The 23,678-nt window shown below is 40.9% G+C and overlaps 2 protein-coding genes across 5 annotated transcripts in view; one reads left to right on the forward strand and one right to left on the reverse strand.

Moving 5' to 3' along the window:
• Positions 1–9,830, forward strand: part of LOC307146158 (AP-1 complex subunit sigma-2) — a 61,470-nt gene extending 51,640 nt beyond the window's left edge. For all 4 annotated transcript variants that reach the window (XM_079850021.1, XM_079850017.1, XM_079850022.1 and 1 more), the window contains 11 exons: positions 164–406; positions 487–605; positions 1,554–1,661; positions 2,565–2,742; positions 3,049–3,187; positions 4,046–4,238; positions 4,356–4,509; positions 7,047–7,331; positions 8,478–8,638; positions 9,241–9,377; positions 9,530–9,830. In XM_079850021.1, the coding sequence (XP_079706147.1) occupies positions 164–406; positions 487–605; positions 1,554–1,661; positions 2,565–2,742; positions 3,049–3,187; positions 4,046–4,238; positions 4,356–4,509; positions 7,047–7,331; positions 8,478–8,638; positions 9,241–9,377; positions 9,530–9,674 (1,862 nt within the window). In that variant the 3' untranslated portion in view covers positions 9,675–9,830. The remainder of the gene's footprint in view (positions 1–163; positions 407–486; positions 606–1,553; positions 1,662–2,564; positions 2,743–3,048; positions 3,188–4,045; positions 4,239–4,355; positions 4,510–7,046; positions 7,332–8,477; positions 8,639–9,240; positions 9,378–9,529) is intronic.
• A 556-nt stretch (positions 9,831–10,386) lies between these two features.
• Positions 10,387–23,678, reverse strand: part of LOC307146303 (E3 ubiquitin-protein ligase TRIM39-like) — a gene marked incomplete at its 3' end in the record, with an annotated part of 46,968 nt that continues 33,676 nt past the window's right edge. Inside the window, exons 4-7 of the mRNA XM_079850201.1 lie at positions 15,829–16,062; positions 15,553–15,700; positions 11,022–11,048; positions 10,387–10,925 (exon numbers count right to left, since the gene is read on the reverse strand). Of these exons, the coding sequence (XP_079706327.1) occupies positions 10,387–10,925; positions 11,022–11,048; positions 15,553–15,700; positions 15,829–16,062 (948 nt within the window). The remainder of the gene's footprint in view (positions 10,926–11,021; positions 11,049–15,552; positions 15,701–15,828; positions 16,063–23,678) is intronic.

The raw sequence follows: 23,678 nt of genomic DNA on the forward strand, positions 1-23,678 counted from the left end.
ACCTAGGATGGCTTGAGAGTGAGTAAATCATGGGCTAATTTTCATTTTTGGGTGAAATATCTCTAAATGCATCCTTGCTGAATAAATGCATTAGTCACTGACGGATCAAAGCTTGATCTTTAAGACACAATGTAACGCTTCCACGTCTCGTTCTCTTCCTCAGGTTCTGTCGTCACGACTGGGATCCGCATCTCTGTTCCTCTAGTCGACGTGCTGGAAGACAACGGCTGGGAGATGAAGATCGTGGAGCAGAAGGACAACCGTGTCCGTGTGTCGGTGAACACCCTGGCGAGTGCCTCCATCGGCCGCTACATGATCACCGTCGTGTCCTTCTCTCCGAAGGGGAAGCTGTTGTTCCCCTGCGCCCCGAACGACCTGTTCCTGCTCTTCAACCCCTGGTGTGAAGGTACGGGCCCAACACACTCATTCTGGCTTCATTTACAGCACTGGAGTAACTCTACTGTACCTACACCTGTCTTTCCTCAGATGATTCTGTGTATTTGAGTAACGAGGCGGAAAGAAAAGAGTATGTTCTCAACAGCATGGGCAGAATTTATTACGGAACCGAGAAGCAAATTGGAGCCAGAACATGGAATTATGCACAGGTGTGAAACAATTCCATTATATAGAGAGACTATTCTTATCATTATTATTTTTATTGCTGTTATTACTATTACTACTATTATTATGGCTGTAATTATTATTATTATTACTATTTATTACTTATATTATTGTTAATATTATAATATTTTCAGTTGCTTTTATTATTCTCCTTTATTATTATTATTTACATTATTATTATTTACATTATTATTATTATTATTATTATTATTATTATTAGTAGTAGTAGTAGTAGTAGTAGTAGTAGTAGTAGTAGTAGTAGTAATATTGCTATTATTATTATTGTTATTATTATTATTATTATTATTATATTTTAAGTGATTTTTATTATTTTCCCATTGCTATTACTTGTATTGACATTATTATTATTATTATTATTATTATTATTATTATTATTATTATTATTATTATCATTATTGTGTTTATTATTATTTACTATTATTGATATTATTATTGTATTCTTATTCTTATTATTTCCACATTATTATTATTGTTTTTTTTTGTTGCTATTATTAGCATTATTTACGTTATTATTAATATTATTATTAGTAGTAGTAGTATTTAAATATTATTATTATTATTATTATTACTATTTCTATGATTAGCATTATTACATTATTTAAATTATTATTATTATTGTATTATTTACATTATTATTGCTATGACTATTATTTACATTAGTATTTATATAATTATTTACATTACTGTTATTGACATTATTATTCAGATTGTTGTTGCTATTATTATGATCATTATTATGATTTTGTGGAGTCAAGTCTCCTTTATTTACGTAGCACTTTTTACAATACAGATTGTTTCAAAGCAGCTTTACAGAGATAACAGGAAAATAATCAAAGTTTGTTTCGGCTCTACAGCAGATCTAGAAGAAAATATTATTATATGATTTTGTAGTGAAATGTGTGTTTCATCAGTTTGAGCAGGATGTGCTGGAAGCGTGTCTGTTCCTGATGGGGAGGGGTCGGGTCGCTTTGACCGAATGGAGAGACCCGGTGATCGTGTCCAGGATGATTTCTGCTCTGGTGAGTCTCATTCACAACACATGGACATCATGCATTCATAAACTGTCTAAACAACTGAGGAAAGTTATGGTTTAAACAAATTTTACAGTGATTTTATAAATATATAGTACATTTAAAACTTTCGGGGTGGGTATGATTATTTTAATGTTTTTGAAAGAAGTATTTTATTCTGACCAAGGCTGCATTTATTTGATCAAAAATACAGTAAAAATTATGAAATATTTTTCCAATTTAAAATAACTGTTTTCTATGTGAATATATAGTAAAGTGTAATTTATTCCTGTGATCAAAGCTGAATTTTCAGCATCATTTCTCCAGTCTTCAGTGTCACATGATCCTTCACAAATCCTTATAATATGATAATATGATGATTTGATGCTCAAGAAACATTCATGATTATCATCAATGTTGAAAACAGTTGTGCTGATCAATTATCTGTGAAAACAGTCATGCATTTTATTTTTCAGGATTGAATATTCATTTTCTTTGATGAATAGAATGCTCAAAAGAACAGCATTTGTTTGAAATAGAATCTTTTGTAACATTATAAATGTCTTTACTGTCACTTTTGGTCAATTTAATGCGTCCTTGCTGAATATAAGTATAATTTTATTTTTAAAAACCCAGAATGCTGAAGAACGCCTTGATATTTGAAATCACCAAAACAAACACGCCCCTATCATGATAGCTCCGCCCCCAAATTCACAAACACTCTATCAAGCACAGGCACCTCCCCCCTCGTGAGAGGACACACCCCCCTTACTGCTGATTGGCTACAAGTTTGTTGTGGTGCTCGGTCCGATCCACTTTCAGCAGCGTTTCTCAGAAACCGCTTGAAGATGCCCGATTCCACAACTAAAAAGCACCTGTTTTGAAAAGGTCTCCTCCTCTTCTCTGTGACAGGTGAACTCTAATGACGACCAAGGAGTGCTGATGGGTAATTGGTCGGACAACTATGCAGGCGGGACGACTCCCACCGCCTGGAGCGGGAGCGGAGACATTCTCAAACAGTATTACAAGAGTGGAGGAAAACCCGTGAAGTTCGCCCAGTGCTGGGTCTACGCTGGAGTCACGAACTCTGGTACGTTGTGTTTCTGTGGCATAAATCATTTGCATTTGATAATATGCAATGAATTAATGCATAAAAACATCTTCTAAAAGACTGAATGTAATTGTTAAGTAGTCTGCCAAAACCTACGCTGTACGTGTATGCAAATCAGACGAGAATGATTGGCCAGCGCGTGATTGTTGTGATAACCGTCAGTCCTCAAGGGGGCGCTATAAATATAACTAACCTGGGAAAGTTTAAGAGAACTTCACCATTGTGTCGGCAGCTTGTTCTCCGTTCTGTGTTTGTAATGCGCTTCTGTTTCTGTTTCTCTCTCAGTGCTGAGATGTCTCGGTATCCCGACTCGTTGTGTGACCAACTTCAGCTCCGCCCACGACACCGATCTCTCCTTGACCACTGACATTTACATTGATGAAAAGATGGAATTAATTAAAGACAAGACCAACGATTCTGTCTGGTATGATAAAAACAACCATCCATCAATCAATATCACATGTTCCTTTCATCATTGGAATTAATGTCATCAGTGTTATTTAATAATTACTGTATGTGTCATTTAAAAAAAAAACATTTTTAGGCTGTTTATTAGATTTTCTTAAATAGAAGTAATCATTACTGACACTATCCACGAATATCAGACATTTTTGCGTCCCATGACTTTTATTTTAAGCATTAAAAGCAAAAAATTTTTTTTTATTAATATTTTGAAAAGTAATAGATATTTTACATGAACAATGATCTACTAAAACCTATTTCTAATATATAAACTATAGAATGAAAAATAGCTTGTTTAATTTAAAATAAAATTTAGCTTTGATATAAATTAAATTAAAAAAAGTTTAATTTCATATATATTGCATTTATATTGTTGTTTATTTAGTGTTTATCAATATAAAATCAGGGGTTTTGAAGTGTATTTAGAGCTGTCCCAAAGAAATCGAATTTTTATTTTATTTTAAAAGTAATAGATATTTTATATGAACAGGTATCTAATATAAAACTTAGAATTTAATGTTTAACCCTTTAGATTTAAAAATAGCTAGTTGTGATTTATGGGAAATTAATTCAGTTTCCATTTAATTTAAATTAAAAATATTTATTTTTTATATATATTTTTTGCATTTATTTAGTTGTTTATTTAGTTTATAAATATAAATATAGGATTTTTTTGTGTGACTTTTTTGCATTTTAAGCTGATATGACCACATGTGATGCATAAGAATGACTTAATTTTTACATTTTAGATTCAGGCCCTATTTTATTCGACTATATTTGTGTGAATTGCCGACTGCCAATAAGCTCTGTTCCTGTGTAGGAACTTCCACGTGTGGAACGAGTCGTGGATGGCCCGCCCGGACCTGCCGGTGGGTTACGGCGGGTGGCAGGTGGTGGACGCGACCCCTCAGGAGCCCAGTCAGGGTTCGTATCGCTGCGGCCCCACGCCCGTCTCCGCCGTCCGCAACGGACAAGTCGACCTGAAATTCGACACGCCGTTCGTCTTTGCCGAGGTGAAGCCTTTGCCTTGTTTTACGCTCATTTGCTGATCTGACAATTCATTTTGAGCATTGTATTCAATTTTATCTCCGAGTCAAAACATCCACTGAACTCGTTTCACTGTGTCTCAGGTGAACAGTGATAGGATCTACTGGCAGAAGAAACCCAATGGAAGTTTCAGTCAGGTCAGCGTGGAGAAGAACACCATCGGCCAGCGCATCAGTACCAAAGCTGTGGGATCAGAGGAGCGCATAGACATCACACACCTCTACAAATACCCAGAGGGTAACAAAACTAATGCATCTGTGTCCAAAACCTCAGTCTACCTTCCTGTAAAGCATTTTAAGGAATCATAGACACATGTTTCTTTATTATCATGCATCTTTAATAGCAGTAAACTCTAAAATAATAACCCATTTCCATGCATATTTACATTCATTCACATGCATAACTATGCATATTTAATTATTGTAATAATAATAATTTTAATTTGTATACAGTAGCACATTTTGCTTTACAATACAAAATACATTTTGACAAGCACAGATTACGTGACATAAAAACAGATTAAATACCATCCAAAATACCTGGACTGAAGATGAGACTCACTTTATAATAACAATAAAAATTAAAATGAGAATGCATAACAAAAGATTGAAATTGAAGTAATAATAAAATAAAAATAAACAAAAAATATTTTTTCTCAGCATTTTTTTCTCGTTTTCTATTACAGACCTAAAAATCCTTGAATCATGATATGTTTACTTGAGAAGGAAAACTACTAGTTATAAGTCTTGATTTCTTGATTTTATGCTTAAAACAAGAAAAAGGTCTGTCAGTGGGGTCAGAAAAATACTTACTTGCCCTAATTGTTTGCAGCCTAACCATCATTAACAACTAAAATTGATAATGTGTTATGTGAATGCCAGGTTAAAGAGATCGCAATAGACGTGACGGACTATAATGCGTTAAGAGCTCGCTCAAGTACTGCGGAGCTAAACCATTTAGTGCTTTGTAAGTAATTAGCAAGATTTTAAAATGTATACAATGTTTAATAGGCAGCCAATGCAGTGTTGACAGAACCGGGCTACTATGGTCATACTTCCTGGTTCTGGTAAGAACTCGAGCTGCTGCGTTTTGAACCAGCTGTAGTTTGTTTATTAAGCGTGCAGGGCAACCACCCAGTAGGGCATTACAATAATCTAGCCTTGAGGTCATGAACGCATGAACTAACTTTTTTGCATTTGTCATTGAGAGCATATGTAGTAGTTTAGATATATTTTTAAGATGGAAAGAATGCATTTTTACAGATGTCAGAAATGTGGCTTTCAAGTGAAAGATTGGTATCAAAGAGCACACACACACACACACACACACAGACACACACACACCCAGGTTTTTAACCAACAACGAAGACTTGACAGAGCAGCCTTCAAGTGTTAGACAGTATTCTAGATTATTACATAGAGGTTTTTTGTCCAAAAATATGTATCTGTTTTTTTCAGAATTAAGAAGTTAAGTTAAGTAGTTATTTATTTTATAAATTACTAGTCATCCAATAGCATTCCGTTAATTTTGTGAATTGGTCAGGGCGTGAAGAAATATAGAGCTGAGTATTATCAGCATAACAGTGAAAACTAATGCCATGTTTCCTAATGATATCTCCTAATGGTAGCATGTACAGAGTGAACAGCAGTGGTCCTAGTACTGAGCCTTGTGGTGTGCCATACTGAACTTGTGATCAATATGACATCTCTTTGTTTACTACTCCAAACTGGTAACGGGTCAGATAAGTATGATTTGAACCATACCAATACAATTCCACTAATGCCAACATAATTTTCAAGTCTATTCAGAAGAATGTTGTGGTCGATAGTGTCAAATGCAGCACTAAGATCGAGTAACACTAATAGAGACACAACCACGATCAGATAAGAGCAAATCATTTGTAACTCTAATGAGAGCAGTCTCAGCCTGACTCAGCCTCACACATACCATTTCTTTCTAAAAAGGAACATAGTTGTGAGGATACCGCCTTTTCTAGTATCTTTGATAGAAAAGGTAGATTCGAGATCGGCCTTTAATTAACCAATTCTTTAGGATCAAGTTGCATTTTTTAAATGAGAGGTTTAATAACAGTCAGCCAGCTTAAAAGATTTCGCCACATATCCTAATGACAATGAATAATTAATAATATTAAGAAGAGGATCTATAACTTCGGCAAGCTTCTCTTTCAGTAGCTTAGTAGGTATAGGGTCTAACATACATGTTGTCGATTCTGATGATTTAGTTTAGACAATTCTTCAATCTCCTATAGTAAAGAATGAATTAAATTGTTCATCAGGGGGTCTATAACATAACGTCTGATGCGATACTGTAGTAGAGGGTTGCATGGTTGTAATTTCCTCACCTAGCAAGTAAAGAAATTCATAAAGTCATTAATGCTGTGCTGTTTGGGAAAGTCTGAAGTTGAGGCTTTATTTCTTGTTAATTTAGCCACTGAATCAAATAAATACCTATGGTTCTGTTCGTTCTCGTCTAAGAGAGTCGAAAAGTAAGATCTAGCAGTTTTTAAGGCCTTTCTCTATGCAATAACACTTTCTTTCCACGAAATGCGAGAAACCTCTAGTTCTGTTTTCTTCCAGCTGCGCTCCATTTTTTCGGGCTGCTTTCTTGAGGGCGCGAGTGTGTTCGTTATACCACGACGTTATACTATTTTCCTTAATCTTTTAGTATTTGGAACCGAGCTAATACTCCAACTCTTAAATAAAATGCAGCAACTCACACTCCTCATTCTCTCCCTTTATCTTCCTGCCTCTCAGGTTCAGAGGAGGAACGCATTGCTGTGGAAAGGGCCAGTCGCTTCGGGTCCAAGCCGACTCTGTACCCATTACCCACCGACAACGACGTGAGCATTGAGATCGTCATGGTCGGGGAAGGACCTCGTATCGGTGGAGACGCCAAACTCTCCATCGTCCTGAAGAACAAGGGCTCAAAGCAGCGCACGGCCAGTCTGCTGTATGAGGTGCTGGTCATGTACTACACTGGAGTGCTGAAAGCCACCGTGAAGAAGGACCAGATTAATGTTGACCTCAAACCGCTAGAGAGTGAGTGGAGTTTGACTTTTAAACTCCTTAAATTTAAGGGAAATTAATGCAACATTTAGCTAATCAAGATCCATAAATCTTAGGCCAATCGAAGTGATCAAGATGCTGTTCACGCACAGAAATATCTATTTAAAATTCCATTTGAAAGTAAGCATTATATGGTCTGAACTGAACCCCACTGAACCTTTTTGGGATGAATTTGAACACTGACTGCTGTTGGGAATTTTATTCCTTCATCAAAGCAAGACCAGGAGACTTGAGATGGATCTTATAAGCAGAAGAGATTTATTCTTCCGAGTCTGTAGTTCATCAAGTCTGATCATAATACAGTATTCATTGTAATTGTACTTTTCAAAGAGGGGAGGGATTACATAGAGGTGGAGACTCTGAACAAAGCATGCAAATTAAGTATACAGGTTAAGGAACCCGCCCCAGACTCCAGCGTGTTACCAGTCTCAATCCAATCAGCATAACCATTCAAACGCATATGTGCTAATCTAATCAGCCTAACGATTCAACGTCTGGGCTGTGACTCTGGCTCCAAGAGCAATTAAAGACAATAAAGAGAAAACAGGAATTGCAACTTTGCTGAGCAGAGCAGAATCATTCATGTGATATCATCATCTTAACCTTAAAAGCTAAATACAAGATTCTTAAAGCATATCTGACTTAAATTCTTAAATTTGTAATCCTTCACTGCAAATCAGACCTCATCATAAAGTGTTTTTTAACAAATGCAACTATTAACTCGGACATTCTGAGCCACAATTATGAGAAATTTTAGAGGGGGGAAAAAACCTAAAAACTGCTAAGTACAACATAAAATTTGCATTCATTTTTGAGAGCGAAAAAATATAATGGCCCAAAATGCATTGTTTGCCTTATAAATGTTCAGTCCATTACTGGAATATGAGCACAAAAACTTTGCATGAAAGCTCTTCAGTTGAGCACGCATATTAACATTTTCACAGCATTTTCTGCCTTTAAAAATCCCAGTTTGTTCCTGACTTTTCATGTAGGATGAAATCCATGGAATTTCAGGAATCATATATATATATATATAATATATGAGGCATTTTATAAATAAAATAACAATGAGTTGTTTTATTGTTGTCATTAATGCCATGTTCCCTTGTCTCCCTTCAGCCAAGACTATTCCCTGGACTCTGCTGTATAAGGAGTACATGAATCATCTGGTGGATCAGGGCGCTCTGATGCTCACGGTCACCGGACGGGTCAATCAGACCAAACAGATTCTGGCCACACAGTTCAACTTCAGACTGCGCACACCAGACCTCATTATCACTGTAAGCCAATGAGACACTAGTCGTTATTTGTCACGTGTAACAACCACAACATGTTTTTCTGTTTCATGATGTTACATTTTGGTTGCAGTTAGATTATGTTACTGTAAAGTATCATAATAGTAATGCACTATATTCTGACTTGCACACTATATTTCACTTCTGAAGTCATATAATGCTCAAGTGAGGAACATACTCAATATTTATTCTCTCTATCTTAGATCTCAAATCTCATTTTCTATTTTGCATATTCAAACTGCCACGTGTGTGTTCAGTTACGTCACGTGAGAATCCATTTCGTTTAGTGTAGATGCTCAAGCTGGTGCAGCACATTTAAAGGCACTATATTTGAATTGTACACAAGTGCGAATGAGATTTGAGAGTTATGGAGGTGAGAAAGTAAACTTTGTATAGTGATGCTCAGTTAAAAACAGACTAAAAAGTTGTTTTAGAACAAAAATGATTTCCATGTTTTGTGTCCCTAATTTCTGTCTATTTATAAAAGTGTTTCAGCTTTGCTTTTACTTAAATACAAACACTACAGGCAAATTCAGTTCAGCACAAAAATAATCTCTCCATCTGTTGATTGTGTTTGTATGTTTCAGCCTCTAGAGGGCGCTGTGGTGGGTAAAGAGTTGACGGTCAAGATCACGTTCCAGAACCCGCTGTCACAAGTGTTGAAGAACGTTTTGTTCCGTATAGAAGGATTGGGAATGCAGAGCGTCAGAAAGATCCAGTATGGGTAAGACTTTCAGTGTTTAACAGCAGTTTAATTTCAGCTGTGACGTGTTCAAGCACTGTAGATTTGCTTCAAAACATAAATTGTACTGCATTAAATATGATATTTCAAAAGTGAAGCTTCCAGAGAGTTGATATTGTCTTTGTGTCTGTCAGTGATGTGGAGAAGCTTGCGACGGTTACACTGATGGAGAAGTTTGTTCCCACCGTCTCCGGCTCTCAGAAGCTCCTGGCATCGATGGACTGCCGTCTGCTCACTCAGGTGCACGGATTTGCTGATATCGTGGTCAAAGCAAAGTGAAAAACATTGTCATTGTAAACTAAAGCCTTCTAATGCTCTCGCTTCTCTTGAAGAATATGTACTAGATTTAAGGATCATCTGCATTGAATAATAATTCAGTATTTTCATTCATAATTAATGTAATTCAACAATAAAGATCTTCCATGTTTAAATTATATCCTGTCTGTCTGTTGTAATGTTTATGTGAGCAGATATTCATTGTTTTCCAATGTGTATTTGCATAACAATTAGAAAGTTTTTTGGTTTACAAGACATATCAGTTATAGAATTGAACACTTTCAGATGATGCCGTCATTACAATATAAACCAAAGCTGGAGAGGAGAGAGAGAAAATGGCTTCAGAGATTTCCTTACAAAATAACATGGAGAAACACTCTGGAAATTTAGCATATTATGTAGAATTCAACATATATATGAAATCATAAAAATTGTTATAGTAGATAAAAAAGCGAAGTAATAATGACTGAGAAAAGCAAGGAAGTCATTGTCTTGACTAGAAATAGACTCATAACAAATCAGCCATTCAAATGTGCATATAACTATAATATTTTATTATAGTTCTTGGTTTAGTTTGCTCTTGTACACATTTTGTCAATAACATTTACATTTTCTTTATAATTGTAAGTAAAATATACTTTTATTTTTTAAGCAGCACATCCATAGTTAATCTTTTCAGATTGCATGTTTTTTTTTTTTTTTTTTTTTTTTTTTTTTATCTGACAGGAGTGATAATCAGTGGGTTTGAGTTTTTACCATCATTATCGCCTGGGCTAAAAAATGGATAGAGTTTGTCAGTGAAAGTCTGACCAGTGAAAGAGTAGATATGAGATCTGGACTCCACATCATAAAAAGAGACCAGACCCTCCTCATAATCCACAAACACACCAACCTTCTCAGGGTTCACTCTGTGAGGGAACAAAACCACTGAATTATCACAAACTACATTTTGATCCTCATTAATCTGCATCATAACCCAGTATCCATCCTCAGGACTCGGGAAACTGTCAGTCTCCTCCTTCCTGTCAATGGATTCTCTGATCACTCCTAAAGCCCACTGAGTCTTTCCCTTCACCTGCACCTCATAGTAAAATCTCCCTGAACTGAATCCCTGCTTTGCCAGAACACAACTGTCTTCAAATCTCTTTGGGTTTTCTGGGATGTCCTGCTCAATGTCTCCATCACTGACTTGTTTTCCATCATCAGACAGGATGAGATATGGATTCGCTGTTTCAGCATCCAGAGTCACATCCACTGAGAGAGATCAGACATTTCAGATGTACAGTATATAATATAGATTAACACAGTATTGTGAGTGTATTGAAGAAAATTGCATCAATCACACTGTACCTGCAAACTTCTGCACAAACTTCAACCCTGTGGACACAGATGACAATATAATGATGAATTATTTATAGCAATAGTTTCAGGTTAACAGTGAGTTTCTATCCACTGGCAGCATCAGTGGCATGTAAATGTTGCTCGCCCCTTCGTTTGTAAAACCAAATGCAGAATGTGTTTACAGTAAAATGGAGGTTAATGGGAAAAACATAATGAGGATTTAAGTGAAGAAATTTGAAGCTTGTATTTTTTTTATCAAAGCTCTATTATTAACAATTCAGTAAAATATGTCAATATAGTTTGTAAACAGATAGTTACAGATTCTGTTCTAGTATTTCAAGCAAAACTGCTTTAAATGGTCATGAGTTAAAGTTTATATATGACAGGGTTAGTTATTTAATGATTATATTTTTGAAACAGTGAGATCCTTTACAAACTGAGACTACATATAGTTTCTGGTGATCACCAGCATGACATAGATTTAACCCAGAATATTCCTTGAAAATAATATTTTCTTAGTTACTGACAAAAAAAAAAAAAAATCTATACACTGTTGTGGCGAACGCCCCCTTAGCCACAACAGTGTATAGAAAATATTGTTCAGCGAGGTCTGCAGCGGGAGAGAGAGTCGGGAGAGTAGTGGTAACCTGGTCAATTGCAAAATGACAAACACCTGTGTCTCGTTGCCGTAATTGACATGGAGAGACCGGAGCCACTGGGAAACGGGAAGTAAATGAGGCCTAGTCCACACGGACACGGGTATTTTTATAACCGGAGTTTTTCCTCCTGCGTTTTAAAAAAAATCCCGTCCACACATGCTCGGTTTAAAAGAAATCTCCGCCTACATGAAAACGCAAAAACACGCTATCAAGCGCTGTCAAAAGCATTCCACACCAGCAGGCGGCGATATAACCCTAATCGTAAAGCCACGTTGGCCAATCAGAAGCCTGAATCAGAAGCAAAAACCCCGGTTTTACTGTCTACACGACAGCACTGCAACCGGCGTTTCTGAAAATCCTAACCCTGGCAGGGGTTTTCAAAAATGTTTGGTTTCAGTGACCTGATACTGCGTTTACGTGTGGACGAACGGCCGAACCGCGTAAAAAAAGTCACGGTTATAAAAATACCCGTGTCCGTGTGGAAAAGGCCTGAGAGAGACTGGACTGAGGAGGACCAGATGGTGGCGGGCCCTGGGGTTGGTGAATCCTTGCCATCTCTCTCTCTCGCTCTCTCTCTCTCTCTCTCTCTCTCTCTCTCTCTCACACACACACACACACACACACACACCTCCCCTATGATTTCTCACTCTCTCCCTTCCTCTAGACTTGTCTCGTTCCCTAGGTCCCGTTTGAATGTCCCTCCTCGAACCCCATCCTAAAGGGTGGGGTGGTCAGGCTCATGAACCTCCAGCTGGCCAGAATATACCACCCAGGGGGGCGGGGGTGGCCAGTGCTGGCAAAGCGTCAGCTTCCATTCCTCCTCTCTCTCCACATCCATTCCTTGACCCACTTTCTGCCACTACGGCGGCAGGGAGGTCTAGCCCGTCCTGTTGGTGTTAAGGTGACCCAGGACATTGTATTGACAGGTGTCCAGTAATGGAGGTGGGGACCCTGATTCGAGTCCTGGACACACCGCAGGCGTCCAGGACTCAAGCTGGGTTGTTACAAATACCCTTAAGTATTAAGAGGGGTACTTATCAGTCTATGGTGAAATCAGGATGTAATCTAACCTCGATCCATTAAAGCCTGATTCAACCCGAGGCATTGGATAAGAGCTGCATGGTTCAGGTGTGGTGTGTGCACAGGGATGTGGTGAAATATCCAATAAAGTCTGCTGTTGTTCAATTTCAGGGACAAAAGAATACTGAAGAGGTCGCAGTTAACCCACGCCTCAGACATTCGCTGATTTTTGGAACGAATTGGCCAGCTTTTAGTCATTTATTGGGGTATTTAGTGTGCAGATGAGAACAGAGAGTGGGAAAGGAGGGCGGTTGCTCAGTTGGGAGAAGCTGCGGGACAGACGGGACCTGAGTCAGGGGAACAGAGCACTATTGAGAGGCTAATCCTCATAGAGTGCGATGATTTTCCCCTGGATCAGTCTCAGGATGAGACATTAAAAATGTTTTTGAACAGGTCTGTTCTATCGATGGTCAGCTTCTCCAACCAGCTCGGCCGCTCTCCTATCCATATCTCGCTATTTTAAAAGATAGGTTGTATCGAGTGACCCGGTGGCTTACTGTAATCCTATGGCAGGACATTTAGGGCAGTCAACGACACTAAATCATCTCACAACCCAATTTTTCACGAGAAAGTGCGCAAGTGGTGCCTAAAAGCGCCGTTGCGCCCTCTTCCTCTAATGCAGGTCCCCTTCAAGAGAATTGGTATGGACAACACAATAACACAACACACAGAGACAGTTGCACTCCACAGCATTTCTGCAAAAAGCGCAGTGGACGCACTGTTTTGTTTAATCTTCCGAGTGGGAATCCCAAAAGAGATTCTCACTGATTAGGGCACGGCATTCATATCATGGACATTACACAAACTATACGTGTTTAGTTGGGCATTACATCAATTCGCACCAGCGTTTTTCCGGTCACAAACAGACGGTCTGGAGGAACGATTTAACTGCACATTGAAAACCATGATTCAAAAGTGTTGAAGACGCCAACTTGTTGTTCACTCTTGTTCACTGTGCACAAGGTCCTGCAAGCCTGCTGGACGTCCTGAAAGAAACTTGGAAGGATGAACCTTCCGATAGCAGAAACGAAATTCAGTAAATGCTGGACCTGAGATTAAAACCCCACACTTTGGGGCAGCTCTCTATGGAGAATTTGTTACAGGCCCAGGACAAACAGTGTCAGCTGGGAACCAGACTGCGTGAATTTTCACCGGGAGATAAAGTACTTGTATTGCTCCCCACATCTAGTTCCAAATTACTCGTCAAGTGTCAAGGACCCTTTGAGGTCACACGGTGAGGAACACCCTAACCCCAATCTCAATTATGAGGTTAGTTGAACAGACAGGAGCAGGGCACGTCAAATATATCACCTCAGCCTCCTTAAAAAATGGAGTGAGGCGGAGTCAGTGATGCCAGCGATGGAGGGGAGGAGGATCTCAAGCCAGAAGTGAGCACCAAAATCCAATCTCTTGCTCTTTCCCCAGGAGGAGATCACCTCTTGCCCTCGCAGCTCACTGATGTAGCCAGGTTGGAAGTAGAATTTGCAGACGTGTTCTCGCCCCTGCCTGGTCAAATGAACCTGATTCAGCATCATATTGAGATCGAGCCAGGCGTGGTGGTACGCAGCCGGCCATATCGTCTAACACAACAAAAGGTGGTTCAGACTGAATTAGAGGCGATTCTAGACATGGGAGTAATAGAATCCTACAGTAATTGGTCATATGGAGCATCTGCGTGCTGTCCTGAGAGCGCTAAGGGTGGCCGGCCTGATGGTCCACCAGAAGAAGTGTGTGGTTAGCTGTGTGGAGGTCAGGTATCTGGGCTTCCACTTGGGTCATGGACAGGTGTGTCCCCAAATTAGTAAGATTGCAGCAGTTGCAACCTGCCCAAGACCCAAGACCAAACAGGAGGTAAGGCAGTTCCTGGGGCTGGCGGGATATTACAGAAGGTTTGTGCCTAATTATTCAGACCTCACCAGCTGTAGACTGACTCGACTAAAAGGAAGCACCAGATCCACTCCAGTGGACGGATCAATGTCAGTAGGCTTTCAACCAAGTAAAGGCTGCTCTGTGTGGCAGGCCGTATTACATTCTCCTGATTTTTCTCTCCCTTTTTTGTTGCAGACTGACTCATCGGACAGAGGGCTTAGAGCGGTCCTGTCACAGAAGATAGAGGGAGAGGCCAGTGCTGTACATCAGTAACAAGCTCTCAAAGAGAGAGAGATGAAGTACAGCTCCATCGAAAAAGAGTGTTTAGCAATTAGATGGCCCGTAGATGGCCCTTCGCTATTATCTCCTGGGATGGAATTCTCCCTCTGTTTGGACCATCGCCCTTGCAGTGGCTCCAGCGCATGAAGGATACCAACGCATGGATCACCCGTTGGTGTCTGGCATTACAGCCCTTTAAATTTAGGGTGGTCCACAGGCCGGGGGTACAGATTCCTATCCAGGAATGTGGGGCCTGAGTCGGGCAGTGGGGGTATGTGGCGAGGGGCGTGTGGTTCAGTGAGGTCTGCAGCAGGAGAGAGAGTCGGGTGATGAGCAGTGAGTAAGTAGGTCAAGTGCAAAATGACAAACACCTGTGTCTTGTTGCAGTAATTGACGCGGAGAGACCAGATAAGAGCCAAAGGGAAACGGGAAGTAATGAGAGAACCTGGACTGAGGACTCGTGCTGTTTGAACTTGTGATACTGCTTGAGAAACTGCTGTCACTTTGTTCACAAGTTTGTTGAGAGCGCAGAGAGCACAAGTTTTGTTTTTGTTTCAGTTGTGGAAATAATAAAAAGCACGAGCCTCAGTAAGCCGGCCCAGCCTTCTTCCTCACTCTGAACTTTATCGTGACTGTATTTAAAATTCACATACCAGTTTGATTGAGTTTTTCATTCAGTGTCTCTTGAGTTTTCTTCAGATGAGTCAGGGCTCTATACAGAGAGTTCACGTTCACATCAGAGTCAATCCTGATCTCAGTCCAGTTCCTGGTGTGTGGACGAGTGTCCAGGGATGAGCTCATCTATAGCAGGAGAGACAATTATTTTATTATTATTATTTTTTCAAATTTGACATTATTACTGTTTCGTTCTGTTTAATTTCGAAAGACCGGTCCTGTAATATTGTACATAATGACAGATGTTGACAGACCTGTATGAGATGGAGATGATCATCAGTGTGTGAGAGCTGCTCCAGCTCAGTGTTTCTCCTCTTCAGTTCAGTGATTTCCTGATGCAGCTCTTTAATGAGATCTTCAGCCTGTTTCTCTGCTGCTTTCTGCTGTTCCTCCATCATCTTCAGCTGATCAGACTGACATCTCTCAGTGGAGCGGATCAGATCAGTGAAGAGCTCCACACTGGCGGATCTCTCTATATCTGCGTTTTTCTATAAAATAAATGAGCAGATTAATTTACCTTACGAAAAATAAGTAAACTTCAAGTTAATTTTATTAAGTATACTTAAGCAAAGTTAAAGTATATTTCAAGTATAATTTATGTATCTATGTACTAAAAGTATACTTGTAAGTGTACTGTTTCAAAACTACTTGGAACTAAATTGACCTACTCTTTAGTGTATAAAAGTATACTTTTTAAGTATACTTTAAGTGTAACAGTAGTAAACTTTGAGCACAAATCGAGCGCAGCGTTAGTTCAGACAGGACACGTAGGCATAGGTCGCGGTCAGCTGTCAAATCACTCCAACCACTACCATTCTCTTATTAGACCGGGAGGATATATACGTGGCATCACTGCTCGGTAAGCTTGCTCAAACTGCTCGCAACCCTCCCGCCTTCACCACTATAAGTATATTTCAGTGCACCTTCTGGCTGTCGTCTTCTTTGTTTCAGATTATCAAGGTTTCCAAGTCCTAGCTGTCACGGACATCATCGCCAAGAGACACTCATCCTCATTGCCAAGCTACAGTATAGACGTCCAGGGATTTATTGCTATGTCTGTTAAAACTGTTTTACTTTAAAGACATTACTAAACTGTCTTAATAATCTGTATATCACAAGCGGATGTTTCCATGGGGGGGGGGAGGTTAATGCTAAAGCTCTGTATGTCATTAATTATGGAGCAAGAACCCCATAAGGAACCATACCGTTTAATAAACCCAAGTAACTTGCCAAAGTGGTAACTTGCCAAAGAAAGCCCCCTACCGTATAACAGTGAAAACGTTGAAAAAGCGGAACGAGATGCTGCGCTGCTTAGCACATTGGGAACGTCTTTAAACTTGACCAGTTGTATATATAGTGTGTAAACACGTCAATAGAATTGACCCGGAGGTAATATAGCCTCGGTCGGTGACGTCATCGGCGCGCACCCACGACACAAGGCTTTAAATAGATGAGCCACAGGTGCATCGTCAGATATTTTGTTTGAAGAGCAGTCCTGGGACATCATCAGCACGCGCAGCATCTCGTTCCGCTTTTTCAGGGAACAGGGTTACAGTCAAGTAACCCGGAATGTTCCCTTTCAAAAGCTACAATCGATGCTGCGCTGCTTAGCGCATTGGGAACAAGAATGCCCACGCCGCCGTGCTTGAAGGTGTCTGGACTCATTACGGTTGTGTAGGTGTGCTCACAAAAACGCAAGAAAGCCCTAGACATCAGCTTGCGATGTCGACTCAAGGACGTGAAAGCCCGGAGTGGCATGAACATCCAAACTATAAAATCTTATGAATGTGTGCGGAGAGGACCAGCCTGCCGCATCACAAACAAACTGAAGGGGGGCACCTCTTGCCAAGGCAGCAGAGGAGGCGACCCCTCTGGTGGAGTGAGCCCTTAGACCCGTTGGTGAAGCTTGGCCGCGCGCCTCATAGGCAAGAGCAAAAGCATCCCTGACCCAATGTGACATCGTCTGCTTAGTGGCAGCAGCCCCTCGGTTGCGGCCCCCATAATAGACGAACAGTTGCTCTGACTTACGCCACTGGCTAATGCGGTGGACGTAGGCCTGAAGAGCACCGACTGGACACAGTCTATGAGATCTCTCCTGTTCCGGCGTCATGAACGGCGGAGAGCAAAAGGCCTCAAGAGTGACAGGATGTACAGTCGAAAAAGGCACCTTAAGCAGGTAATCAGGATGAGGATGCAAAATCACTTTCACCATTCCTGGGGCAAAGTCCAAGCAGGATAGCGAGATCGACGGAGCCTGCATATCCCCAATTCTTTTCAAAGAAGTTATTGCCATAAGAAAAAACATCTTTAGAGTCAGAAGTTTGTCAGACGCTCATTCTAGAGGTTCAAAAGGAGTCTCAACCAGACCCTCTAGGACTATTGCTAAGTCCCATGATGGGATTTTGGTTTTTACGGGAGGCCTCAGTCGTCTGGCCCCACGAATGAAACAAGCGAGCAGAGGATGTTTCCCGAGTGGCACCCCGTCAACCAAGGCGTGGCAAGTCAAAAGAGCGGCCAAATAAACCTTGAGAGTGGCGGGGCATGTGCCTGAAAATCCAGAACTGATGCAATCTGGCAGTTTGCGAAAGCCCAGTGTCCCTCAGTTGATACCCATCAGGGGCCAAACATGAAGATTCCAGAGGTTGGGCCTGGGATGGAATATTGTGGTCTCCGTCTGAGACAGAAGGTCCCTCCTCTCCGAAATCGTCCATGGCGAGCCGTTGAGGAGAGATATTATCTCGGAGAACCAAACTCTGGCTAGAACTCCTGGGAGCAGGGAAACTGGAGGAAACGCATACAGGCACATTCTGGGCCATGTGTGCGCCATCGCATCCAGACCCAGGGGCTGGGTGACTCAGAGAGAAGTAGAGGGGACATTGTGCTTTCTGATAAGAGGCGAAGAGGTCCACCTCCGCTTCGTAAAATCTGGTCCAAATCTGTTTGACTACTTCTGGGTGGAGTTTCCATTCCCATATCGGTAGTGTCTGTCTGGACAGTAAATCCGCTCCCACATTCAGGTGCCCTGAGATGTACACTGCCCTGAGTGACAGGAACTTTTCCTGGGCCCAGAGAAAGATCTGCCTCGCTATTCTGTTCAGATTGCGTGAGCGCAAACCTCCCTGGTGATTTATGTAAGAGACTGCTACTGTGCCGCACTAGGACATGACAGTCTCTCAACTGAGGGAGAAAGTATTTCAGGGCCAGAAATACAGTCATCAGCTCGAGGCAGTTGATGTGCCAATTGAGCTGATGACCCTCCCATTCCCCTTGAGCTGGACGACCACTTAAGGCCGCTCCCCAGCCCATCAGGGAGGCGTCTGCCGTTAGCATTCTGCGATGGGAAGACGCACCTAAAGTGGGACCCAAGGCAAGGAACCGGGGTCTGAACCACATAGAAAGGGAACGAAGCCGCCGAGCATAACCCTTACCATAAACATGGATTTTAGAAAGTGGACGAAGCGTTCAGCACGTGACTTACCATAAACATGGATTTTTAGAAAGGACACAAAGCACTCAACGAGTGCTCTTGCCTTTATTTGCCCTTGGGGATTGTATAGATAAAATAAATAAATAAAAGTGGTCTCATGCGCAAAAGGCCCAGAGGAATCACTGTGGACGCAGCTGCCATGAGACGATGTAATGTCTGACCTAGCCAGATGTTGCTTAGGGTGTTAAAATTGGTCTTGACACAAGCGGGAGACAGTTGTGCCGCATCTAGTTATACGCTTGACCACTTTGTGTCCATCCAATTTTGCTCTTGACGCGCGTAAAAACAAAAGTATGAAGCGAAATTTACGCGTGTCAGAGGCAAAAGTTTCGAAACCTGTTGGCGGCCATCTTTTTACAAGATGTCTGATGTTGATCGATCATTTATCGAGAGAGTTATCGCTCTGTATATGCTCTGGAGAGCAAAAGAGCGGTGTAGGGATCATCGTCGCCGTATTTGGGTCCACTAGACCCTTCGGAGGCAAACCCAGTTTGGCGAGTTTCACTTTTCATTTGCTCCAGCAGCTGCGCCTGGATGACGGCCGCTATCAGCGGTGCTTCCGCCAGTCTCGTGCCCAGTTTAATGACCTGTTGTCATTAAACTGATTGTAGTTTCATATAATCTGTAGATTGTAGTTCTTGTGACAGTACATGCGCCAGTTCCGGTCTCACGGAAGTGGATACCACGCCGTTGAAACGCGGAGGATGATTAATAAATTGGATTCTGTATCCTATTTGTACTGTACTTAATACCCACACAGAAAAACCTGGCAGAAGTTTCCTCACTGACAAGGAAATATTGTTGCGCTCAGATGAAGGCTAGTTGTAAGTCCAGGTGCGTGAAAACCAATAAAATGTAGAAGAGACTGTAAATGGTTTGCACTCTGAAAAACTAGACAAAGTCTTTAGCAAAAAGAATCAATTATTTTAATAGAGCAAGAGCAGACGTTTCAGCCATCCAGCTATTCTCAATGCTCATAATGAATCAACACCAGACATGCAGTCAATTAATACCCGATAGGTAATCAGGAAAAAAGTAACAGGTGCAAAGGGAGGGGCTTATGAATTGATTCTTTTTGCTAAAGACTTTGTCTAGTTTTTCAGAGTGCGAACCATTTACAGTCTCTTCTAGAAGTTTCCTCACTGCCAGACTCTCTGAGAGTGGTATCAATTTTAACACTTACTTTTGAGGGGATGTTAGATGTTCCGTGTCCTGGATGACAGCAGGAAGCAACAGAACATCTAACATTTTGCTGGAAACTGCTGCCCCCCCCCGAATCACCAGAGGTGCCGAGGAAGTACAGTGGTTTCGAGAGGGTGTCAGGTAGGAGCTGTTTGATTTAAATGCCTCGTCCCGTCCCTGGCCCATCATCGTATAACCACACACCCCTGCACCCACGATAGTCTTAAGACGTCGAGGGCACAAAGATGCACGAAGAATAAGGTTTTCCCCATGAACGAGTTAACGTCATGGAGATCCTCAAGGAGGGCAGTCTAGCTGTAATCCGGCCTTCACACGAGTCACCACTTCGAGAACCTCTCAAACGTTTTATCATAACGAGAGAAGTGTTCGGAGGCAGCTTTAATTCCTCAGAAATGTGGCCAATTACATCATATAAAATATTATATATATGTACACAATACATATCAGTTCCTCAGCAATAAACACAGCCAAAATCAATCAGACAAGCAAACGGTCTGGATGATAGGCTGTGTTTAAATCTTTCATAAGATCAACCTGGTATGCCTGTAACACAGTCATAGTGTACAGCGCAGTACCAGTCTGACCGCTGAAAATGCATCTGATAATGTGATCCCAGGGGAGAGATAGCCCGCGAGCGTCTCTCCAAACTGAGGCAGTATCATATAATCGCATGCCCTCGCACCCGCGATAGTAGATGGCTCGATGTTGAGGACACAAGAGACAAATATTACAATCTTTATTTATAGACTGTGAGTGTTTTATGGGACTCTTTTTGTTGTGATCAGATTAATCTGGCCACTGCACGAGCGATCGCTCCGAGCAGTTCTCCTTTTATTATCACGGGAGAAACGCTTGGAGGCGTCGAACTCACGAGATTCAATGAACTCTGCCCGAGCCGAAGAAGCACCGTGGCACGCTTCGGTAGTCAGGCAAAAGGACATCGGGATCTGGAGAGAGAGCGAGCGATAGGGACGCACCGTCTCTCGCTCCTCAGCCAGATCGACACGCGATCCCCACAATCATTGTGGGCGCTACCCCTTTGAAATAAGCAAAGCGAACGCGAAGCACTTTAACTGTGAACATTCCACTGTGCTCGCAATCACCATGCTCAAATGCAAGGGCAGCATGTTCTTTCCCCAAACAAACAAAGCAGTAAGTGTGTGTATCCAGTTCTGTCATAGGACGAGAACATGGAGGGACACACAGCGCTTACTCTGCTGTTCACTCATTTTTAACCAGCTGATTTCTTTTAACTTGAACTCTTTTCATTTGTATGTTGAGAAGAGAAAGAGAGAAATCTGCACACTGCCAGTTTTGAACACTAACTCCTAACAAAGATCTGAAGTGAGTTTTGTAGAGAGAGAGATTGCTTGACACACATACACAGAGTGGTCTGAAAACAAAAGACCTGACGATGCACCTGTGGCTCATCTATTTATAGCCTCGTGTCGCGGGTGCACGCCGATGACGTCACCGACCGAGGCTATATTACCTCCGGGTCAATTCTATTGACGCAAGCGGCAACATTCTAATCAGAGCCCGTCTACGGAGAGCCTGCCCACTCCCTATTAAGTCCTATTGTACCGAATTTTGGTTGTAGTACCACCAGAGTTCCACTGGGGGCGATCGCCATGAGTGCAAAATGAATGGGAGTCAATGGGGCTAGACGGCTAAATTTGTCTCTTTCACCCGATCGCCGTTGAGAAATCTCAGGTTTGATTGTAGATTTTGCAAGTTCAACATGGATTTTAGGTCGAAAGTTGAATGAACGAGTACTTATGTCGTTTTGATTTCTTACAGGTTGAGTTGTTGTTGCCCATAACACGCTAGCATTCTACTAATGACGTCAGCATTCTGACGTCATTGACATTTTGAAAGACTTTTTAAAGCAAATAAGTGACTCTAAAAAATCTAACACCCAGCAATGTGTAATTTCTTTGCATCTCCTTTCGAATACAACATTCAAATTACTAGACAAAAAATTATATCCTGAGAAAAGTGGATTTTGAGGGGTATACCGCCATTGACCTCCATTCATTCTGCACTCGTCCTGTGAGCGCCCTCATATGGAATCGGAGTGGAACTGCAACCAGTTCAGAAGCCGGAAGATTACTGAGAGTGAAACTTCTCGCCATATTAGACATTCTCTGATTCTAATCTTAAAAATGAAGCCTACCCGGAAGTGCGAAAAACTGCAATACATCGAAAATCCGCTAGGGGCAGGTCCCAAAAGGGAGCAAATGTCCATAGACCCCATGTTAAAATGTCCGTTTTCACAGCATAAATTCGTGTTTTTACAGGTTGGTCCCATGGACTTTTATTGTATTTTTCGATAGGTTCCGAGTGCCTGACAACTGTGAGGGGGTGAATTTTTTTCTAACTCGTTAGTTTAGATCATATTTAAATATAAATGTATGACAAATAAGGGCGTGGTTAACTTTGATTGACAGCTTGATAACGAGCATAGGCTGCGCCGAGTGGAATTCCTGAAATTTGACGTCTCGGCCATGATCTGACACAACACATCATACCACCTCTGTATCCTTTCTGAACATTAGGATTTCCCAAGATTTTCCAAGATGGCGCCGCCCATACCCCCCATAAACGGAAAGTCTTCAGACTTCTGTGACTTTCTTCAGAAGTCTATGGGTGACGTCACAGACGCTTTGTCCATATTTTTTTACAGTCTATGGTTTACACACTATATTCACAGCTGGTCACGTTTAAAGATGTTCCCAATGCGCTAAGCAGCGCAGCATCGATTGTAGCTCTTGAAAAGGAACATGGATATCTGGAAAATTCAGTCAGTGACGGGGAAAGAGTGAAGTAGATTTGAAGTCATTTCTTGTGTACACTACCAATACTCAGAATAAGGAACATTTTCTTTATAAATCAATATTTTCAAACAATTTAAGTTTATATGACAGTATGTAAAACTATTTGGATAGGATACTCAATCAAAAGAGTAGACAACTACAAGCCAACTTTGAATACTTAATATAGTTTTAAGTATATCTCCATCAAAAGATTGAGAACAAATATTGGCCAAATATACTTTTCTGTCAGTATAAGTCGTTTACTTGCAATTTTAGTTATATTCTGAGAAATACATAAAAAGTAGACTGGAAGTATGCTTTCTTATTTTTAAATTTTAAATTCTCTCATCATCTACTGGCCTCATGTCACTTAAAATGTTTTAATTTATTTAATTGAGCACTTTATTAAGCAGATTGAAATGTTATAATGCAATATTAATGTAGCATTTTTACTTCCACTCACTTTTCTCAGCTCTACTGAGTTCTGGATCTCTTGAATCTTCTTCATTCTGTCCTGGATCATCTGATGAACGTCTATCAGTGTCTGATCCAGCTGATGAGACACACAGAGAAACACACAGGTATAGATTCCATATTA

The sequence above is a fragment of the Squalius cephalus genome, assembly GCF_949319135.1.
Source record: "Squalius cephalus genome assembly, chromosome: 18".
NCBI lineage: Eukaryota > Metazoa > Chordata > Actinopteri > Cypriniformes > Leuciscidae > Squalius > Squalius cephalus.